This window comes from Bos mutus, chromosome 15 (assembly GCF_027580195.1).
Source record: "Bos mutus isolate GX-2022 chromosome 15, NWIPB_WYAK_1.1, whole genome shotgun sequence".
Lineage (NCBI taxonomy): Eukaryota > Metazoa > Chordata > Mammalia > Artiodactyla > Bovidae > Bos > Bos mutus.
In genome coordinates this window covers 1,090,099-1,102,174 of record NC_091631.1, presented here as the reverse complement: position 1 = coordinate 1,102,174, position 12,076 = coordinate 1,090,099, and the positions used below count along the sequence as shown (strand labels likewise).

The 12,076-nt window shown below is 44.7% G+C and overlaps 1 protein-coding gene across 7 annotated transcripts in view; it reads right to left on the bottom strand.

Moving 5' to 3' along the window:
• PATL1 (PAT1 homolog 1, processing body mRNA decay factor) overlaps positions 1–6,706 on the bottom strand; it is a 36,125-nt gene extending 29,419 nt beyond the window's left edge. For 2 of the 7 annotated variants that reach the window (XR_011466994.1, XM_070383266.1), the window contains exons 1-2: positions 4,304–6,035; positions 4,096–4,207 (exon numbers count right to left, since the gene is read on the bottom strand). Coding sequence is in view for 4 of the 7 variants with exons in the window: in XM_070383266.1 (XP_070239367.1) it covers positions 4,096–4,207; positions 4,304–4,348 (157 nt within the window). In the remaining 3 variants the exon portion in view is untranslated. Of the gene's footprint in view, positions 1–1,270; positions 1,312–4,095; positions 6,037–6,094 lie in introns of those variants that run through there. The other 5 variants (XM_070383267.1, XM_070383268.1, XM_005906426.3 and 2 more) reach the window with 4 other exon arrangements.
• Positions 6,707–12,076: the final 5,370 nt, after the last annotated feature.

The window sequence follows — 12,076 nt, the reverse complement described above, 5'->3', positions numbered from 1 at the left end:
ACAAAGTAGGATATCTGATACGATCAGAACCACTGTCTAGTCTTGGAGGGCTGTGATAGATCTGAATGTACTATGTACAGTAAGGGAAAAATCTAGTTTAGATGAAAATTTAGAGTACTAAATTATCAGTTATTAAAAAAAAACAAGGAATAGCATAATCAAAAATCAACTGTGACATTAATACTTGGTGTCATCTTTGCTAAAGAAGAGTAAGCTAGGATGCTCTGAAGGACCAACTGCTTTTTCCAACCTTATTGACTCAACAATGCCAAAAAAAAGGGGAAAAAAAAAAAGAGTCTATGATCCCTAATTATGGGATGTTTTAAAAACATTTATTACCCAAATTTAAGAAACTGATTTGTTAATGGATTAATTCTAATGTAGAAGAGTTTCCATTCACTTCTCATAATCCTATTTACTAACTTTTCTATGAAGTGAAGTGAAGTCGCTCAGTCATGTCCGACTCTTTGCGACTCCACGGACTGTAGCCTACCAGGCTCCTCGGTCAATGGGATTTTCCAGGCAAGATTACTGGAGTGGGTTGCCATTTCCTTCTTCAGGGGATCTTCCCGACCCAGGGATCGAACCTGGGTCTCCCGCATTGTAGGCAGACACTTTACCATTTGAGCTACCAGGGAAGCTTTACTATATGTCTCATCAAAGACGATTATCTATTTGTCCTTAGTAATTAATTTAAAAAACACTGATTAGTAGCCATATTCTGTAAGAAAGGCTCTGTTGTGAATTGTTACTTTTTCAAACATGTAAGTAAAGAAATCTATGCCACAAAACACCATCATCATCATTTTATGTATTTCCTGTTTTGTGAAAAATCACCTGAAGCAACGTCAGAGGCCACACATGGCCTTGGTGTAAAAAGACACTTCACTCTGTATCTTCTTTGAATGACTGAAAAATATAGTTACTTAAACATGCCTTTGTTTGTTTGACCTCAACCCACACTCGCCAAAATGATAAAGGGTAGGGGAAAACAACAAGAGAAATGAAGGGAAAGAGATACCTATTTTCCTTTAACTATAACCTATACTCTGGGACTTCCCTGGTGATCTGATGGCTAACACTGTGCTCCCAGTGCAGAGAGCCCCGGTTCAACCCCTGGTCAGGGAACTAGATCCCACATGCCACAGTGAAGATTCTCATGTGATGCAACTAAGACTCAGTACAGCCAAATAAATACAAATGTTAAAAAAAATTAACCTATACCCAGATGTGAGTTACTAAAATCCTGTCTGCTTTTATAAACACGTACTTGTTGTGGCAATTCCCTTCAAATCTGTCTCTGGGATATATCTGAATAAAAACAAAATAAAAAGAAGTAGAGTTAATTTAACTTTAGAGCAATCTCAGTCTCTAAAGATTTCAGCAGTTATCAGTAAAAAGGAGGAAGAAACAATGAGGATCCTTCCACGTGGAGGCAGAAGATTTCCAAGGATTCCCCAAATACTGTTAAACATAACTTGTAGTTTACACTGATTGTATTTATAGTTACTTAACCTCTCTGACACTTTCCTTCTTCATTGGCTAAAATGACGATAATAATAGTACCTACCTCATAAGATTGCTATCAGGATTGATAATATATGTAAAACATTTAGAATGGTCCCGAGCATCTAATAAGTACCTTGGAAGTGTAAGCTTTCGTTTTTAGAGAATGAGTTGAGGTTACTATGGCCCATTTATTGCTCAAAGATGACGCAAATATTTTTTTCCATGCAAAGACACTGACTAGTTTCTTACGGAAAGGTGACATCAGAGCATTTGTAGCCAGTGACTTAAAATAACTACTGTATTAACAGGTATTACTCAAGACACTCACTCCTTGAGTTAAAAACCATCAAGTCAAAACATATGTCATAGGTCTAACATTCTACCTCCTTGTTTAAATTCTCTACTCATCTGTGGAAGTACATTAAACAAGTCACAGGTGGACTTAGAAATGTTCTTTTTATAAATCTGTATACTATTTATATCAAGGTGTTAGGAGGAACTAGGATTTTAACCTTACAATTGTCTCAATGTTAAGGGCTCACATTTAGAAATCTTTTCTCAACTACAGACTCTGTAGACCAAGAAGTCCTTAACCATCCTTGTGCCTCAGGGTACAGAAACGGGCTGCCCTATCCACATGCGATTTCGCCGCTCTTACCTTTTTACCACCTGTTCTTTTACTGTGTAACCCTAGGGGCTTTTTCAATGTGTGTGCACTTTTTGCTTTTCCATCCCATAAAATACAATTCTGCATACTTTAAAATTCTTTTAGGGCAATACTTTCCTTATCTTGGGAGAAACTCAGAAAAAAAAAGACTGTCGAGCACTCTGGAAGTCAGGGAGAAGGCAAGACTATTTCTCTCCAGTCCAGGTTCAAAACTGAGGACATTTGCTATGTCCTGTCTTAATATATTTCATTTTAATACAGACGAATTTGCTACAAAATGGTAACATTCGGTACACTATTTTAAGAGAGAAAGAGTTCCAGAAGCAAGCACACACTTGTTTGGAGCTTTATTGTATTCTATAGGTTTTTACTAAAGTTTCAAATATAATCTGCAATTTCCATCAGCCCCCTGCTCCCGCCATTCTCTGTTCTTCCCCTCCTTCCCTGTGATCTCCCTGGAGAAAGAACAGCATCTTAGATCATCCTCTGGGACGAGGTCTTCCCTTAAACTACGGCTGGAATCCAAAAGGTCTTCAGTTCCCTTTTGTAATGAGCCTTGCTTCCACCTTAAATACTTCTCTTCCTGCTCCCAAAAGTGGCAGTTTTAGCTCTCCAGTGAATTCTCTAAACCCTGACTGAACAGAGAACATTTTTTCATTTTTGCCAGTTAACTCGGTCTAAGCTTAAACAAACAAGTCATTTAGGTCACTGCAAAACCAGTAACCAATACGACGTTTTTAAAGACCTCCTTTGTTTTTGATATTCAACATTTTGGGGTTACTCAATACTGATAAGTTTCCTTTTCTTCTTCCTTATTACTTAAGTTTGAATATTTGTTGCTTAGACAGAGTTCAAAGAAACTCCACACATTCACACATCCCAGTGTAAATGCGGTCACTGTCGTTTTTCAACGCCATCAAAGCAAAGATAGCCGCATCTCCCTCTCTCTCTTTGGCCTCGCACATGCTGGATCTTAGTTCTCCAACCAGAAATGGAACCGGGGCCCTTGGCAGCGAGAGTTCAGCCTTAAGCACTGGACCACTAGGGAATTCCCTCACCTATTCATCTTTTAAGTGCAGTTTAATTTTAACTTATTAGTATGCTTGTTCTAGAACCTCAAATTTCAAACTTTATCATATAAACTTGCCCCCTAAATTTCTCATCTCAGTAATTATAACCGTGACCTCTAGTTTAGTTTGGCTCTTTAATTTTTTAACCTCTTCCAATTCCTGAAATATTATCTATCTCCAGGGATGAGAAAATCTCATTTGTACACAGCACTTTTCTAATTTATGAAGACTTTCTATCACCAAAATTCTTGGAATCAAAACCTCTATTTAACTGAATATACTACAGTACAACAGAGGATCATGCTATATACTATTGATCAACTAAATTTTAAAACATACATATCAGAACCTGAGTTTTCTCCTAGTCCACTAGTTAAGTTGTATGTTCCACAAATAAATATTTACTTCTTCTAGGATTATTTTCTGGAGAAGGAAATGGCAAGCCACTCTAGTGTTCTCGCCTGGAGAATCCCAGGGACGGGGGAGCCTGGTGGGCTGCCGTCTACGGGGTCGCATAGAGTCGGACACGACTGAAGTGACTTAGCAGCAGGATTATTTTCAGCCTTTATAAAATGTGTACTTCTCTAATCACTTGATTTTCTCATAGTGTCAACTGAGGGCCACAGATCATAAAGCTGGGAGGGACACGGCTTAGAAAAACACCTGGTTTTGTAAGTGAGGCAAACAGAAGCCCAGAGGAGCACGGTAGATGCTTGGAGTGAAGAATAGAAGTCTGCCAACTCTGTGAATGAGGATATTCCTGCTAAGACAAAAGTATCAATGCTGATAAAAGACAGCATTTGAAAAGAGCAGGAGACCGAGACATTATAAAAGAAAGCTGTCACTTACCAACTGCACCTGACCCAAATGTATCATCATTGAATTGATCAATCTCTTCGTCCTCCTCTCCCAGGCCCTGAAATGCATCTTCATCTTCATCCAGAGGACAATCCTCCAAAGACTTAAAAAAAAAAAAAAAGAGAGAGAAAAAAAGATTAGGTATTCAGGAAGTTCACAACCTCATTTTCAAAATGTTCTAAAAATGTTCTTACCTTACCAATCTACACAATAGCTTCATTATGACTTTCTGTACAGACGGCATTTTTTCTATCCCCCAATTTCCCTGACACTGGAAGATTCAGTACCTTTTCTTTCAGCTTCCCTTTCCTATTTATTTAACCTCTTCCCCCAAACTTCCATTTCTCTATTTATCAAGGCTCTAATAATAGCATTTCCTCATGCAACCAAGAAATTAGGCCTGCAACTTCCTTTCCATCACTTGTTACAATGACAACTGAAAATGAACACTTTTTTTGCCTGAGTTATTTTTCACTGAAATTCTCATCTTTCCCATGTTCATGTCATGTTCTCAACTATTAAGCTTTCTCTCCATTTTCCTTCACACATTTTGTTTTCCTATAGGCTCAAACTCCGTGGTAAAAGAGAAAGCTAAGTTTTCAATCACAGTGAACTCTTGAAAAACTGTGATGTGACAAGTTCAAGCTCAGTCTCTACTCCTACAAGCGATGCCAACCTGGACAAGCCACACCCCTTCTGATTAATTCATTCAATACCTCCTGAGCACCTATTGTGTCTCAGGCTGTGTTAGACTTTAAACCACAGTCTCTTTAAGTGGTAATGCAGGGACAATACCATCTCCTTCAGAGGTGTTGTGAGGCTCAAAGGAGGCAAAGTTTTAGACAAACACGGGATACCGCTAAACAATGCTAGATATCACCATAACAACCTAGGTGTGTTCTAAACACTCCCTTCCCTCCCCCTTCATTTCACTTTTCAACTGATTAATTTTCCAAGTTTTCTTGGGAATTTTGCCTACTGTATCTCATCGCTTATTCCTATCAAATAGAAGGTCTATGTGTCCACAGTTTTCAAAGACTCAGGGTCGGAAATCCACTCTCTCTGCAGGCACATTTCTGATATACCTTGACTGACCACCTCTCAGCGAGGCTGTTCCCAAACGAAAAGTTAGGTTCAAGGGCCAGTCTACCCATCTTAAGTCCTCCCAAACTCAACACGAAACAAGCAAGCGACTGCCTCCACATGAGAGGCAACTTCTCCAAGCACTCGCAAATCACGAAAGTCTACTGAACCAAATCACTGCTTCTCAAATTGGAGAGACTCTTAGGGATCACCTAGACCAACCCTGTCAGTTCTACAAGTCCCAGAAACCCTGTCCAAGGCATCAGGAGTCGCTAGAGGTCACACGGCGAGTTAGCGACAGCGCCAAGACTCTCGACTGGTCCTGCATTCCCGGGACCTTCCCCCAGCCCACGTCTCCGTCCGCTCGCCCCCAAGGAACTCCTGCGGGACACGCCCCTCCCCAACCCCCAGTCCTCTTCAGTCAACAGTCCTCGGCCCCAGTCAGAAGGCAAGTCCGGGCCCCCGGGACCTGACGATCGCCCGTTTGTGAGGGGGAGACGCTTCCGTGTCCAGGGCGGGAAACGCGTCTCTGGCCTTTCCCGAGTGAGTCCTCCACAGGAATCACCGGCTGCGGGTGCAAGGCTCTCTACTCGGCGCTCCTCCGAGGCGGGGGCGGGGGACTGTGTGGTCACGGTACTTCACCGGCCCGCCCCAGCCCAACACAGAGGTCAGCTCTCTCCGCCGGCCACCGACAGGGCGGTCCCGCCCCCCCCTCCCCAAAGCTGGCTCTCCACCCGCGGCTGAAACCCGCGACCCCAAACCGACGCCTTCCGCGGGGTCCCGCGGGTTCCCCCGGCCGCTCCCTCCTCCCCAGAGCGCGGGACCGACGCGCGTGAGAGAGAGACTGAAAGAGAGCTGGGCTCGTGCGGGACCGAGGGAGGGGTCACTTCCGGTCGCGGCGGCTCACCTCGTAGCGGAACATTCTTGGGGAGGGGGGGAGAGGGAGCGGGGAGGGGAATGGGAGAGGGAGGGAAGAGGCGCCGACTCCCCGGGCTCCTCCGTGCGCGGGTCCTCCACCGGCTCGCGACCCCTGGCCGCCGCCGTACGCCGGAGCGTGCGTGGGGACGTGCGCAGGCGCGCCTCGGAGAGGGCGGCCGCCCCGCTCGGCACCCGGCGGCGGCGGCTGCGCGGGGACAGATTTGGCGTCCCGCTTCCTAGTCTCAGCGGCGGGAAGGAGGTCCCGCGGCGAGAGACTGCGCACGCGCCGCCCGTCGGGGGCTTCCTCGAGGTCTAGGCTTGTAGCTCCGCCCCTCCGGCTCCTCTGCGTTCGCCCGGCGCTCAGGTTCCAGTCACGAGTTTTCCGTCATCGACGGGGCGGAGAAAAGCCTTGTGATTGTCACAGGACAGGGCTTTGAAGAGTCCCAGGCTTAAGTTAGCCTGGGATGGAAAAACGGAGATTCCTAGACTGTCTTTCCAACGTCCGACACCGTCTTCGAGTTGCTCGGGCGTTCCTCACGACTGACCGTTTGCGCCGAATGCGGGGGAGGGGCGGGGGGAGACGTTCAGGTCTATGGAAGGGGCTGCGTTCGTCGCCACTTGCAGCGGCATGTCACCCGCTGAGCCGACAGCAGGCCAGGGCTGTGATTTATGTGTGTCTAAGTGGTGAGGGTGTTAAAAAAAAAAAAGGCCGAGGACTTGTTTAGGGAGGTTCCACCCGAGAGGTATTTTTAGGCCCCAGGCGCGCGGAGTGGGAGAGCAGAGAAGGGCAGCCCAGCCGTGGGCAGCACGGTCTTCGAGGCTGAGTGCGCCGCTGGGTGACACCAGCTCCTGAGAGGATCAAGCCCGGGAAGGCGTTTGCCCGGGGCGCCGTGCTTCCGGGAGCCTGTTGGGGAGATTTACGTCAGCTAGCGCGGCCCGCCCTGCCCTTTCGGCCTCAGGACTCTCCTCGAGGATTAAACTCGCACAGCGAAGAATTAATTCCAAGAATTAAGGAGGGCGTTTCGCAACTCCTTTCCCCTGGTGTCTCAGAGTGCAGCCTCGTCTTAGGAGTGGCATAAATTCCTTGCTGTTAGGATGACCAGCTTAATCAGAGTCTGAGGAGTGGAAATTGTGAATTTGGAACAGGAAGTTCTGGGTGGGAGGCAGTGCTTTGTCACTGGCTATTAGATTTGGAGCAAATTACCTAGACGTGTCTGAGGCTTAATTTCTCTGTAAAGTGCATTTAATGATACCTGTCTCATAGAGCAGCGGTTCAATGGCACGATGATTCTAATACTACTCCTCATGATTGCGGTTTGTGAGATAGTGATACTGTTAATCGCTCAGTTGTGTCATTCTTTGCGACCCCATGGACTGTAACCCATGTTACAGCTGACGCCTCCTCTGTGCCTGGAATTCTCCAGGCAGGACCACTGCGGTGGTTTGCTATTCCCTTTGGATCTTCCCCACCCAGGGATCGAACCTGGGTCTTCTGGATTGGCAGGCAGATTCTTTACCTTCTGAACTTGTGAGATGGGTACTATTATTTTCTGTATAGATGTGGAACCTGAGGATTAGAGATGTCAAATAATTTATCCTAAACCATTCCCTTGTAGCTCAGTCAGCATAGAATCTGCCTGCAGTGCAGAAGACCCGCGTCTCTGGGTCCCTGGGTCAGGAAGATCCTCTGGAGAAGGAAATGGCAACCCACTCCAGTATCCTTCCCTGGAAAATCTCATGGACACAGGAGCCTGCTGGGCTGCAGTCCATGGGGTTGCAAAGAGGAGTCGGCAAGACTGAGAGACTAACAATAAACCACACATAGCAATGGCAACCAGGTCTCTGATTCCAAAAATCCAATCTCTTAATCACTGTGATGGTTTTACAAGCGAATGTTTACATGGGCCAGACCTAAAGCTTGAAATGGAGCAGGCTAAGTATAAGATGATAATTAGAATCCAAGCATTCATACAACATTACACAATTTCATATGCTGCTGCTACCACTTCAGTCGTGTCCGACTCTGTGCAACCCTGTGGACTGCAGCCTACCAGGCTTATCCGTCCATGGGATTCTCTAGGCAAAAACACTGGAGTGGGTTAACAATGATCAAAGAATTGGTGCCATGTAGACCCATGCATGCGTGCCGAATCGTGCCGGACTCTGTGCAACCCCATGGACTGTAGCCCAGGAGGCTCTTCTGTCCACGGGGTTTTCCAGGCAGAAATACTGGAGTGGGTTGCCATTTCCTCCTCCAGGGGATCTTCCCATCCCAGGGATCAAACTCAAGTCTCTGAGTCTTCTGCACTGGCAGGAGGATTCTTTATCACTGCACCACCCGGGAAGCCTGGCAGATCGTGACCCACAGTCAAATCTGGCCAGCTGCCTGCTTTTGTCAGTAAAGTTTTGTTGGAATGCAGCCGTCCTTATTTATTTACATATTCTTGGTTGCTTTAGGGAACCAAGGGAGAGTTGCATACTTAGTGGAGGCCATTTGGCTAGCAAAGCCTGAAATATTTACTATCTGGCCTGTACAGAAACAGTTTGCTGATTCCTGATGTTGTGGATCCTGTTTTCTGATGATTACATTAGAAATCAGAAATTTAAAAAAACTCTGCCTCTAATTAATGATCTGCTTGAGAAAACATAATGGGAAGTAGGAAACATTTAGAACTAAGCTATAAACTTATTAACATAGAGAGATTTTTCAGTTCAGTTCAGTTCAGTCGCTCAGTCGTGTCCGACTCTTTGTGACCCCATGAATTGCAGCACGCCAGGCCTCCCTGTCCATCACCAACTCCTGGTGTTTACCCAAACCCATGTCCATTGAGTTGGTGATGCCATCCAGCCATCTCATCCTCTGTCGTCCCCTTCTCCTCCTGCCCTCAATCTCTCCCAGCATCAGGGTCCTTTCCAATGAGTCAACTCTTCTCATGAGGTGGCCAAAGTATTGGAGTTTCAGCTTTAGCATCAGTCCTTCCAAAGGACACCCAGGACTGATCTCCTTCAGAATGGACTGGTTGGATCTCCTTGCAGTCCAAGGGACTCTCAAGAGTCTTCTCCAACACCACAGTTCAAAAGCATCAATTCTTTGGCGCTCAGCCTTCTTCACAGTCCAACTCTCACATCCATACATGACCACTGGAAAAACCATAGCCTTGACTAGACGGACCTTTGTTAGCAAAGTAATGTCTCTGCTTTTGAATATGCTATCTAGATTGGTCATAACTTTCCTTCCAAGGAGTAAGGGGGATACAGCTAAAGCAGTTTATATAGAAAATAGGATAATCTCAAAGAATAAGGAAAAAAATTATAAAGAGCAGAAGTGAAAGAAAGCAAGGTTATCATAGAGACCATGGATAAAATTACCTGTTTTTCCTCACTGTGAGGCCTGTCTTTAATGGAGGTTCATGAGAATCCCTTTAGGTGAATAGTGTATTTTTTGAACTACATAACAGGCCCATTCTTTTCTTTTTAAAAAATATTTATTTATTTGGATTTGCAGCGCATTAGTTGCTGCATGTGGGATCTAATTCCCTGACCAGAGATTGAACCCAGGTCCTCTGTCTTGGGAGCACAGAGTCTTATCCACTAGGCCACCAGAGAAGTCCCAACAAGCCCATTCTTAAGATGGAGAAGGTACAAATTATTTTCACAAGTAATTCTGGGGAAATACAGTATGAGGTCTCTGGAGAGTGTCCCTTGAGTGGATGGAATAAAAGTCTCTCCTTCATGCCAGGTGTATGAAAAAGGCTTTTGACATCAGAGAGAGGACATCAGTTAGTGACAACTGCCATGCTTTGGCATTGTCTGTCCTTGTTCAGAAGTTGTAAATAATCTACTGTGGTATTTACAGACTCTAGACATGGTGGTAAAAATGTACTTTTTTGTAAGACTAGTTTCAGATGTTGTATTCATTTTCATTAAGTAATGTACAGCTCTACAATCATGGTTCCCAGCCTCAGCAAGAGGGTTTATTAAAACAGGCTGCCGGGCCCCATCACCAGAGTTTATGAAGTTATGAAATAGGACCTAAGGATTACAGTTATACGGTTCCCAAGTGATGCTGATGCTATTGGTTCTGGGACTACACTTTGAGAACCACTGCTTTATTACCCTTGAGTGCTTGCAGAGGGTTATAGAGAGGGAGAAAAAGAGTGGTGGGCTGCCCAGAGGGTCATTGCTTACATAGTCAACAAAGTTGTAACGGACATCCTAGAAAGTTACGGGAACCTTTGGTGCAGCAGACCTTAGACAAAAAGATTAGCAATATAATGAAAATAAAAATGTATAAGACAAAAACTTGTGGTAAATTAAAAGAGCCCACAGATTCTTTGACTGTTCTCTCATCAAGAGGTGAGTTCTGTTTCCACGATTCCTTGAATCTGGACTGGATGTGATGGCTTTGACCAATGGAGAGGTGGGGGGAGGCATGCTGTGTCAGCTCTGTGTCTAGTCTCTAAGAAGGTTGACATTGTGGGTCCACGTTAGAGGCCTAGTTACCTTGCTGAGGAGGTCACATGGGAAGGCTCTGAGACTCCATGGAGAGCAAGAGGGGTCCAGCTGTAACCAAATCACCAGTCGCACTAGACTGATGAGTAAAGCTGTCTTGGACTCTCCAGACCAACTCAACTACCAGCTGAGTATCATTGAGTGACTCCATTCAACCCCATGTGGAGTAGAAGAATCACTCAACTGAGCCTTTCCCAAATACCTGACCCATAAAACTGTGGTGATACAATAAAATGGTTGTTTAAAACACAAAATTCTGGAGTGGTTTATTACTACTAATAGGTACCTGGGAATTCTCTTTAGAAAAGTTACACCAAACTTGGAAATAAGGGAAAAGGTTACTATGTGCCCTTTCTGTGTTGTAACAAGAACATTGTCTAATGAGCCTGCTTAAGGATAACTTGAAGTTCTTGGGGAGGTAATTTTATTTGACTTAGTATTTACTGTTAGTGAGGTGCCAAACTCGGTACAAATTAGATGTTATTTTGTAGAAGATTGCTAAATTGCAAATTATTTTTGTCCAGTTGAGATGATTTCATTTTGATAGAAAAGGTAATCCCAAAGGGGACAGTTTAACTGCCTCCCCAGATATTAACTGGTATATTTAACACTTGAGCCTTATTCAGCATTCTTTTCTCTACTCGGTTTGGTACATGTTTTCTTGTATTTGTTTTAAACCAGCCTTACCATCCTGCTGGTTTTCTCATTAATGAGATAAATAAATGGCCCATACTCATATTGGTTCACAGACTGGTCCCCAGACACGGAGGACGAGGAGAGACTGAAGAGAGTCACTGCAGGTTGGTAGGTGGTAGGAAGCACCTACAAAGCAGGAGAACTTACATACCGAGTCTGTCTTGGGCAGTCAGAAGACAAATAGGTCACTGCACTCACCTTCCAGAATCTTAAAAGATGTAGAGCTCTGAACAGAGTCCCGTCATGCATCCCGTCCAGGTGGTCTCAACAACATCCTATTCTCTTGTCCTTAAAAATAGCTCCCACTGTGGGAAAGGTGGGCAGAAGGTACCTTCTGAGTACAGAGGAGGGGATGTGGAGCATCCGGTCTCCAGAGGCCAGTTCCGGATGATCGTGTCCTCTTAGTGACGACCTGCAACAGCTTGTGATACATTCGACAGTTTATTATGTAAGAAGCTGAGAATCTGTTATGTGCTGTGTTTTGATCATGGCCTGAGTGGTTTATTAGGTATGAGTTAAGTGCTGAATGGTTGTGTATTAGTTTACACTGGCTGCTGTAACAACTTACCACAAACTGAATGGGTTAAGGCAGCACTCATTTATTCTCTTGCAGTTCTGGAGGTCAGAGTCTCAAATGTAGTTTGAGTTGTTGTAGTACTGTGTTCTTGCTTCCAGAGATGCCTAGGAGAGAATCTGTTTTCTTACCTTTTTTGGTGTCTAGAGGTTGGTGCATCCTTTAGCTTGTAGCCTCATCCTCCATTTT